Source organism: Balaenoptera ricei, chromosome 3 (assembly GCF_028023285.1).
Source record: "Balaenoptera ricei isolate mBalRic1 chromosome 3, mBalRic1.hap2, whole genome shotgun sequence".
Lineage (NCBI taxonomy): Eukaryota > Metazoa > Chordata > Mammalia > Artiodactyla > Balaenopteridae > Balaenoptera > Balaenoptera ricei.
This window is the reverse complement of record NC_082641.1, coordinates 168,481,689-168,492,554: the sequence shown is the minus strand read 5'-3', so window position 1 is coordinate 168,492,554 and position 10,866 is coordinate 168,481,689. Positions and strand designations below refer to the sequence as shown.

The window sequence follows — 10,866 nt, the reverse complement described above, 5'->3', positions numbered from 1 at the left end:
TACTCATTCACGTACATATTGTTTCTGGCTGTTTTTGTGCTCCACTGGCCAAATTAAGTATAGATCTTTCTCGAGTTACGACGGGGTTACATCCCAGTAAACCCACTGTAAGTTGAAAATAGTATGTTGAAATGCATTTAATACACTTAACTTACCAAACATCATAGCTTAGCCTAACCTACCTTAAGCGTGCTCAGAACACTTACATTAGTCTACAGTTGGGCAAAATCATCTAACACAAGGCCTATTTTATAATAAAGTGTTGAATATTTCATGTTATTTATTGAATACTGTACTGAAAATGAAAAAAGAATGGTTGTATGGGCACAGAATGGCTATAAGTGTATCCATCGAATATTTCATGTAATTTATCGAATAATGTACTGAAAGTGAAAAACAGAATGGTTGTATGGGTACAGAATGGCTATAAGGGCGTCAGTTATCTACCCAGCGGCTGACTGGGAGCTGTGGCTCACTGCTGCTGCCCAGTGTCATGAGAGAGTATCGTACTGCATATTGCTAGCTGGGGAAGAGATAAAAATTCAAAATTTGAATTACAGTTTCTACTGAATGTGTATCACTTTTGCACCATCATAAGTTGACTCACTGTAAGTTGAGGACCATCTGTAATTGTGACAGAGACCGTGTTGCACACAAAGCTTAAACAATTTACTACCTGACTCTTTAAGAAAAAGCTTTTGAAATTTAGAACTTCATAGAAATGGAATCATACAGTGTGTACCTTTAATGTCCAGCTTCTTTTGCTGAATATCGTATCATTGAGATTCATCCATTTAGGTAAAAAATGGATTTAAAAAGTCTTTCATTCACTAATGAATTCAAATATTCATTAAGCCCTTCCTGTATGCTGGGCAGTGTGCCAGGTGGCAGGGATGCAGTAGGGAAAAATGATCCAGTTCCTGACCAAAGGAAGTGAGAGGGTCAGCATGTGCAGATACGATTGGATAGTGAGTGAATCAGAGAAATGGGGATTATCGGAAAGGGTGCATGGGATCAAAAGAAGTTTTTTTTTTTATTGTGGTAAAACAGACATAGAAATTGGCCAAGTAAACCATTTTAAGTGTACAGTTCAGTGGCATTAAGTATATTCACAATGTGCAACCATCACCACTGTCCATTTTTAGAACTTTTCACCATCCCAAATAGATCTGTATCCATTAAAGGATAACCCCCCATTTGTTCACTGGTGAGAATGATCCAATAAAGAAAGAAATATTGATGATGCAGGAGAAGGGGAGAAGGTAGGTTTGGCAGGTAGACAGAATTATAGGACTGGCACAGGAAAAATGAGACAAGTTTTCTTCAGTGGTTTCCATGCCTTGGGGTCATTCACTGAGAATGAAGAAAGAGCAGGGGGTTGGAGAGATCTGAAGGAAGAGAAGGTACGAAATAACTTGCACAGTGGGACAGCAAGCCTTCTAGAGACACATGGTGAGATCTCTGGGAAAGCTCTGAGTGTCAATTTGAGATCTGAGTTCATGATTTTAAGTTGAAACATGTCTATTTGGTGTGAACATTTTTCTCCTGGGTTTATATCTGTCTGTCTTTTCCCACCTCCCAATTTCCCTTTCTCTCTTGCAAGCCCTTCCCTAAGGGGGCCACAGGGTCTTCTCCCTTGTCTGTTTCAGACTTCCTTGAAGGATTTTTCAGGATCACCAGATTTAAAGGAATATGACAGCGGCCTGGGGGTGCCGTAGGTTGAGTGCAATTAAGGTTCAGCACCACGGACAGTAGGTGCACCAGCTCCTAAATTCTTTCCCCCAACTCCACTCTCCCAACCCTGGCTGGTCCGTTCTTTGAATGCCCCTATAATATGAACTCCTTGAGGGCAAGGCCAGTTCTGTACTGTTCACAACTTTGTCCCCAATGCCAAGCACGGTGGTTGGGACAACAGGGTACTGGATTAATATTTGTCAAATGGAAGAGTCAAAAGTACACATAGGCTCTGTGAAACATAACTACTCTCCCATCTCCATTAGTGATCTCATAAGGAAATCCTTGTTGCAAGAGTGAAGGATTCAGTGAGAGACCATCTCTGGCTGGAGCTGACAGAGACGAGCACATAGTACAGTGTAAAGAGCTCAAGACGTCTGAGTTGAATCATGAGGAAGTTCTCCCACTTCTGGGTACATATCCAAAGGAAATCAGGACCTCGAAGAGAAATAGCTCCCATGTACATTTCAGCATTATTCACAACAGCCAAGACATAGAAACAATCTAAATGTCTGTTGACAGATGAATGAATAAAGAAAATGTGATATAATATATAATACAGTAATATAATAATAGTAGTAATAACCAGTAATAACAATATTACTATATTAATACTATTACTATACTAATAATATATAGCAATAATATTAATATATTAATAATATATTATGTAGATATCAATATATTATAGTATATAATAATATATAATATATAATGAAATATTATTCAGTCTTAAAAAAGAAGGAAATCTTGCCATTTGTGACATCATGGATGAACCTGGAGGATATTATGCTACGTGAAATAAGCCAGATGCAGAAAGGTCTCGCTTATATGTGGAATCTAAAATAGTCACATTCAGAGCGGGAGAAAGTAGAATGGTGGTTGTCAGGGGCTGAGGGGAGAGAGAAATGCGGAGATGTTGGTCCAGTTGTACAAAGTTTCAGTTATGCAAGATGATTAAGTTCTGGGGATCGAATGTCACTATAGTTAACAATACTGTCTTTTATAATTGAAATTTGCTAAGTGTTCTCACCACACACACGAGTTGATTATGGTGGTTATTTCACAGTGTACACATATATCAAACCCTCAATTTGTACATTTAAATATATACACAATTTAAATTTGTTAACTGTATCTTGCTAAAGCTGGAAAAAAAAGACACCTGAGCTGAAACCACAGCCCTACCACTGGCTAGCTCCATGCCTTGGCTGAGGCCACGTCTTTCTGAGCCTCAATTTCCCCATCTCTAATGAGGGGAGCATAGTTCTATTTCACAGGAGGATTTTAAAGACCTAATGACTGCACAGGGCTTGGCACAGAGGGGGATGTTCATTGCTGTTTTGAGGCCCAACTCCAGCTCTCAGAGCTCCAGTCCTTCCATTCCATAAAGTGGAAATACAGTGAATGTCAGGTCAGGGTGGGGCGGCTGTGTGGGTTGAGGGATTTGCTGTTGCTACAGTCCCCAAGGTTAGAGCTGTTTGCCCATTAGGTGGCCAAGGGTCCCCCTGCAGCTCCCTTAAAGTGGCCCCAGGTATTCCCAACCTTGAGCAGGGCCTCTGATTTTTCCATATCTTTCTCCATCTTCCTCTTCATTCTCTTTAGTTCCTCTTTCTCCCAGGTAAGCATCCTGTCAGCTTTGTCAGGGATCTGGAAAACAAGGAGAGAATCTTTTTTTAAAAAAATTAATTAATTAATTAATTAATTAATTTATGGCTGTGTTGGGTCTTCGTTTCTGTGCGAGGGCTTTCTCTAGTTGCGGCAAGCGGGGGCTACTCTTCATCGCGGTGCGCGGGCCTCTCACTATCGCGGCCTCTCTTGTTGCGGAGCACAGGCTCCAGACGCGCAGGCTCAGTAGTTGTAGCTCACGGGCCCAGTTGCTCCGTGGCATGTGGGATCCTCCCAGACCAGGGCTCGAACCCGTGTCCCCTGCATTGGCAGGCAGATTCTCAACCACTGCGCCACCAGGGAAGCCCAAGAGACTCTTTCACACCTTTGGGAGAGGGCTGGAGGGAGAGTTCTCCTTCCAGGGTAGTAGAGGGTTTGCCAACCTCATAAACTCTGGCTTTGGGGAATGGAGTTGGGGGCACTCTCGCCTTTTGGGGATCTCACTCTCTGAGAAGGCTTTACCTTTTAGGGGGCTCTCACTTGGGGTAGGTCTTACCCTCTAGAGAGCGGGGCTGGGGGCTTCTCCCTTTTACAGGTAGGAGCCCAGTGAGCTGGGATGGAAGTGACTTAACCTGGGGAAAGGTCATCATCACTTTCTGGGGCTGAGGGTCCCCCTTCCTTGGTGATGGTTTTATCTTCTCTCCCTGGCTAGAAGTGGAGGAGTCTCATCATAGGGATGATGAGGGTTTGCCTTCTTGAGGTCTTACTATCTGGATCTGGGGGCTGGGACTAGGAATCCCCCTCTGTGGGTGGGGTCTCATCTCTCCCCAGGGAGGCTGGAATAGTCTCCCCTTTTGGAGTGGGGGTCTGGGGTTTCACTTTAGGGGGAGGATTTCACCAGGGCCGGGACTAGGGGTCTCACCCTTTCCCCCTGGCTAGGGGCTTAACTCTCAGGTGCAGGGGCTGGGAGTCCAAGGGTCTCAATCTTTAGGCAAAATCTGCTCCTTTCCCCCTGGGTGAGGCCCCGGGAGGGGTTCTCACTCGCTGAGGCTGGTGGGGGACTTTGGTTAGGGTTTTAAAAATAAGCATTTTGAGGAGAGTTTCATCTGGGTTGGGACCAGGACATCACCCACGCTGCTCAGCTGGGGGCTTCGTGTGTCTTTTCAGTGGGACTGGGGCACTGAGGGTCTCATGCCTGTGGGAGGGTCTCACCCTCTGCGCCGACGGACTGGGTGAGTGATTTCATGTCTGGGCTGGGGGTTGTAGATTTTACTCTTTGGGAAGGATTTCATCTAGTCTGACTCAAGGGTCCCACCTTCTCTCCCTGGCTGGGAGACTGGGATAGATTCCCCCTCTGGGGCAAGGGGCCTGAGAATCTCATCTCTTTGGGAGGATCTCCGCCTCTGGCGCTGGGAACAAAGGCATCTCATCTTGGGGGTATTTTCTTGTGCTCTCACTCAATGGAGCTGGGACGGGTTGGAGAGTTCTCTCTATAGGGTGGGTTTTGCCCAGGCTGAGCATCTGGGTGCGGAGGCCTCAGTCTTTGCGACTGGGCTGGGGGGAATGGTGGTCCCACCTTCTCAGACTTGGGCCGGTAGCCCCGCAGCTTGACGCTCTGCTGGTTAATAAGCAGTGCCTTGCGCACTTCGCTGAGCCTGTGGTCGGTAGCCTCCCGCTGGCGCTGCAGCAACCGCAGCTGCCCATTGATCTGGTGCTGGGCGCGGCTGAGGCGGGCGGCAGTGAGGCGCGCCCCACGAGCGTGCGCGTGCACCACCTCGGCCGTCTGCAGGGCCCGCGCGTCGCGGTGTATGGGCAGCGGCAGGCGCGCGTGCCAGGCAGGCGGCTTCATCTTGCCCTTCCACAACGTAACGCCCTCACCCGGCGGTGGCTTCTCCATGGTGCTGCCACCTTTGAGCATCTCCACGCGGAAGCGCCAGGGCAGGATGTAGGCGGCCCGGCAGAGGTGGCGCGCCACGTGTGGGTCCCGCACGCTGTCCTTGGGTTGCCACATGGTCACCGCCTCTTGCCCACAGCGGTCGGTCAGCTGGTGCGCCTTCTGTGTCAAGGCCTTGGTCGCCTCGCGCCATGCTGGAGGCCCAACACGCGTGTCCTGGCTGTGCTCAACCGGGGGTATCAACACGGGCATGGTCCCTGCTTGGTGTCCTCGCCTGGCCCGAGGTCCTCTCCAGGAGGGGCAGGGACCCCCCAACGACACGCAACTCCTTCCTGGCCTGAAGAGTGAGTGAAGCAGAGCACCCATCACCATGACGACCGTGGCAACAGCGCAGGCAGAGTTCCAAAAGTGGGGGAGGGGAAAGGCTACAGGGAAGGGTTGGATGGAGTCTTTGCTTTCAGGCAGAGGTGGCTTGGAATCCTGGCTCTTTGAGAAAACCGACCTCATCTAGCCCACCTCTCACTGTTGCTTCTTACCCTCCAGGAACACGGGCCTTCTTCCAGCTCTGAGGACATGCTAAGGTCTTTCCCACTTCAAAGCTTTAGATTTGCTGTTCCTTCTGTGTAGTATACTCCTTTCCACCTCCTTCCCATGGCTGGCTCCTTTTCAGTCTTCAGAACCCAGCTTAAATATTACCATCTTAAAGGAGTCTTTCCTTAGTGCAATATCTAAGCCCTACTCTCTCCCATCACTCAGGATTTTTAGTGCAAACCACAGCAAAGGAAAAGATGGTTTCCCGGTCAGAATCACAGCCAAAAAATACAAAGACACGTGGTGGCTCTTGTGGACACCATGGCTACCACTGCAGAAGTCTCAGCTGCTGGTTGGCTGTCCCTGGGAATGGCACTGTTGCTGCGGCCAGCAACTGAGTCAGTTCTCTATAGTACCTGCTTTGTTGCCTCCTTAGTTCCCAGGGTCCAAGGTGGCTGCATCTAATTGCCTGAGCCTGGGTCACATGATCATGCCTGAGCTACAAGGGAAGCTAGGAAAGTGACTCATGTCTGAACTTCCTGTTTCTATGGCGGAAGGAGGACTTTGTTTCCCACCCACCAAGACTTACATGATGTATAATTCCTCCAACATAGGAAGCCTCTCAGAGTCTGGGGAAGAAAAAAAGACAATTGCCCTCAATCTCGCCCCCATAATTCTCCATCACATCACCTTGTTTGTTTCCTTCTAGCAGTAGCATCTTTACCTGGGCCATTGATAGGCATCTCAAACTCTACAGGTCCAAAACCACACTTTTGATTAATCTCCCTGATCTTTTTCCCCTGCTAGTGTTCTCTGACTTGATAGTTAGCCCACCATCCACCCCAGTTGCTCATGTTAAAAACTTAGGAAGCTTCCTTAATTTTTTTGTGTCCACATCTAATCCATCAGCAAGTTTTGCCTGTCCTACCTTCAAAACTTATCTCCAATATGATCTTCTTTTTCTCTCCATTGCTACCAGCGGCATTATTATTCTCATTCACACCATCATTTCTCACTCACCTGGTCTCCCTGTCTACCCCCTCCTCCCTTGCCTCCCCAAATTCATTCTCCACACTACAGTCAGCACTGTGTTTTAAACTAGAGCACATTACTTTCTCGCTTAAAAACCCTTCAGTGAATCTCATTATACTTAGAATAAAATCTGAGATCTCTACTCAAAAGTGTCACTTCCCCGAACTAACTCATCTTCTATCTTCCACCCCCAGGTCCACTCCGCACTGTGCTCCAGTCTCTCTGGCCGTCTTTGTGTTCCTCTAACATGTCATGCTAGTTCCTACCTCAGGGCCTTTGTACTTGCAGTTACCCTTTTGGCTGAATCTCTTTCTCTCAAGATTTTTGCCTGGCTGGGTTCTTGGTGTCCTTCAGGAAGGTCTCACTTCTTAGACAGGTCTTCCTTGACAACTCAAAAGCAGCTCCCTTAGTCTTACAGTCTCTTTACATAGTGTCTTCATAACACTCACTACTATCTGAAAATGTCTTATCCATTTATTTGCTTACTGAAAAATTTTTTTGTCTCCCTCACCTACCCTGGTAGAATCCAAGAGTCCTGAGAGCAGGAAACTTGCTCTCAAGTGCCCAGCACAGCTCAGGGCACGTAACAGGTCCTCAGTACACATGGGATGAAGGAATGGATGGCCTCAATCACATACTGTGATAATTTTACTTGCTTCTTTTTTTTGAGATGAAAGTTTCATAAATTAACCATTTAAAAGTGCACAATTCAGAGGCATTTAGTACATTCACGATGTTGTGCGACCAACACTTCTACCAGGTTCTAAAACATTTTTATCATCCCCAAATAAAATCTTGTTCCCATTCCCCTCTCCCCTCAGCCCCTGGCAACCACTATCTACTTTCTATCTCTATGGATTTGCCAGTTTTGTATATTTCATTTAAACTAATCATACACTGTGTGACATTTTGTGTCTGGGGCCTCTTTCACTTATTGTGATGTTTTTGAGGTTTGTCCAAGCTGTAGCATGTATCAGTACTTCATTCTTTTTTATGGCTGTATTCCATTATACTTATATACTGCAACTTTGTTTAGTCATTGATTCATTGATGGACATTTTATGTATTTTTTACTCGTCTCCTTTGTCTACCTTCCCCATCAGACTGTGAGATTCATGAAGGCAGTGATCTTGCTTATTTTATATATCACTGCATCCCAGCACCCAGCACAGATGGTGGCTCATAGTAAGTACTCAATAAACATTTATTTAATGAATACATGAGTGAAGGAATGAATAAGTGTTTTCTTATTGAGTGACTGAGAAACGCAAGGAAGAGAAAGGAATGAATGACCCTGGCTTTGCAAAATCAAAGGATCATTTAGTAATGGGGAGGAATAAGATGGAAAACTGAAGGCTCCCAGGTCAGCCATGCTGGAGACCCACCAGGAAGAAATGGGGGTAGGTAACCTTTGGTGATGGAGGCTTGTTTCAAGGATTCTCAGGAATGCGGGTTTAGTACAGACATTAGCCCCTGGGCCCAATGGTATCTGACTCAACAGATCTTCACTAGAGTCAGGATAGTACCATGGTCAAGATTCTGGAGTCAGATGACTTGGGTTCAAATTATGATTCTGACACTTGCCATCTGTGTGATCTTGGGCAAGCCACTTGACTTCTCTGTGCTTCCGTTTCCTCATCTGTCAACTAGGATAATAGGATTGTGGCATGGATTAAATGAGTTAATATGAATGACGTGCTTAGCATGGTAAATCACACAGAGTAATCATTATGAAAGTGCTTACATTTCATTTTTACTAATTGAATAAATAGACGAATGAGTTATTTTAATACCAGGCCATGCAGAAAGGGTTTCACAAAGAACCAGGGAGATAGCTCACTTGGGACAACATTCTGGACTCAACCATCCACCTTTGCTCTGTTCATTTAATGCTTCCATTTTCCTAACTGGAGGATTTCACTGGATTGGGTTGCTGCCTGGTGTATGGAGCACATCTATTGGGCAGTGTTTGTGCTAAGCTACCCGAGGGACGCCAGTGTCAGACCTACATATGGAGGATTTTGGCTCCAACTTGGGTCTTTGGTGAAATTCATTAGGGCGACGGGTGAGGGTGTGGTCTGTCCCATTCTGGCTTTTAATTTGTTCTCCTCTTTCTTGCCAATATACTCCTAGTGTGTATTACATCGTCTGAGCATTGAAATTGGTGCATACTACTGCCCATTGCTCAGTCTGCCAACTTCTCCTCATTTTCATCTTCCAACACAAGTTTGACTATATCAACTTCTAAAACTCACCTCCAGTTCCTGACTTTGGTGGCCCGTTTTGGACACTTTTTTCCCCTATCCTGACACACATGCCCACTTTTAGGAATAGGTGAACCATCTTCTGCACTGCTTTCAAAGTCTGCTGGTCAGAGCCTGGGTTGGCAGGTGCTAGAGACTGAAAGTTTGTGTCCTTCCAAAACTCATATGTTAAATCCTAATGCCCAATGTGATGGTATTTGGATGTGGGGCTTTGGGGAGAGGATTAGATCATGAAGGTGGTGCCCTCGTGAATGGGATTAGTGCCCTTTTAAAAGAGACCCCAGAGAGCTTCCTCACCCCTTCCACCATGTGAGGACATAGCGAGAAGAAGCTGTCTATGAGCCAGGAAGCTCTCACCAGACACATAATCTGCCACTACCTTGACCTTGAACTTCCCATCTTCCATAACTGTGAGAAATAAATGTCTGTTGTTTATAAGCCACCAGTCTGTTATTCTGTTATAGCAACATGAACACAGTAAGACAGCAGGTGCCTGGAAGGAACCAGAGCAGGGATGGGGTTGGCTCTCAGTCTCCAAGAGATTGAACTACGTGTGGCTGAACAGAAATAATGAAGTTTAAAAAATGCTACAGAAACACTTACATACATGAGTTGAGGGCTGGGAAAATGTTTCACTACTCTCCAACCCCAAATACCTTCTCAAGCTAACAGATAAATCTATTTTCATGATACGAAAATAATGTATGCACATTGTGTAAAACACAGAAAATATGATAAGGAGAATAAGAATCATCTGTAATTTTACCATCCAGAGATAACTATTCTGAACATGTTTTGATTTCACTCTAGCCATTTCCCTATCTCCCCCCGTCCATATATATAGTTACAGGTATACACATCTCCCTCCTCCCAACATACTAAAGCTCAAATATTTCTAACTCAGGCCAGTGGGGAATAATACTTGTAAAATTAGCTCTCTGATTTTTATAACGAAGAACACTTTAAAGAAATTCCTTTTTGTAGCCATCTTTGGTGGGACCACCTGTTCTATATAATGAGTCCTACAAAGTGGGGAGCAGAAGTCTGCCCTTGCATTGAATAGAGTGAAAATGCAGAATGTATGAAGGAGGACCTTCTAAAACTTCTGGCTTTTCTTTCCTTTTTCTTTTGATGTTACATGGAGATGCCCTTCACTCTGAAATCTTGGCAGGTAATTATCAGAAACCCTTTTTTACGTTCCCCGATGTCTTCCCTTCTGGGGCACCAGGTTCTACTTTTAGTAGGTGCCCCCTTTCTCTTGGAGATAATCACATCAATTGGTCTCTTGTTCCAGGGGGATATGGCCTAGAATCAGTTTTGTCTTTCAGAAATGAGGTCGCTTTCCTGCGGGAGGTGTCAGGAGACTGTGGGAAGTCCCAGGCTGGGAGAGGAGGTTCTTCCTGGTTTTTCCTGGTCACCTCCTGCAGAGGTGGTGACCGTGCTGGTCAGTGAGGGATAAAGACTAGTCCGTATGTCTCTAGCCCCCATCAGTCCTCTGAAATGGTTTAGGCAAAGGTTATCAGTGTCCTCCTGCAACTGACCAATTCCTAGTTTCTTTTCCATCCCATTCAACTTGACCTCTAGGCAGTATTTGAAATTATCAACCACCTGAAACTTGAATATCCTCCCCTATACTCTTTCACACTCTTCCCTTTTGCCTTTAGTCTTGGTCTTTCACTGGCTGGTTGTCTGCCATCCACCCTCAAATATTGAGTGTTCTTTAGGTGAGTTAGGCAGTCTTGAAGATGGCTCCTAGTGGTCCCCACCACTGATCTTCATGCCCTGTGTAATTCCCTCTTTTTG

At 45.7% G+C, this 10,866-nt stretch overlaps 1 protein-coding gene across 1 annotated transcript; it reads right to left on the bottom strand.

Moving 5' to 3' along the window:
* Positions 1–3,222: 3,222 nt before the first annotated feature.
* On the bottom strand, positions 3,223–5,488 carry TEKTL1 (tektin like 1). The gene is made up of 2 exons (XM_059919151.1): positions 4,919–5,488; positions 3,223–3,384 (listed from the first exon to the last, which is right to left on the bottom strand). Exons 1-2 carry the CDS (start codon positions 5,486–5,488, stop codon positions 3,223–3,225), a joined length of 732 nt encoding a protein of 243 aa, XP_059775134.1.
* Between the last annotated feature and the right edge of the window lie 5,378 nt (positions 5,489–10,866).

Bases quoted from the DNA above. Each gene is read 5' to 3' on its own strand.
- TEKTL1 (XM_059919151.1), bottom strand. From the start codon at position 5,488: ATGCCCGTGTTGATACCCCCGGTTGAGCACAGCCAGGACACGCGTGTT. The intron at 3,385-4,918 runs GTGGGACCACCA...CTTGTTTTCCAG, and splicing joins ACCGGCCCAAGTCTGAGAAG to ATCCCTGACAAAGCTGACAG.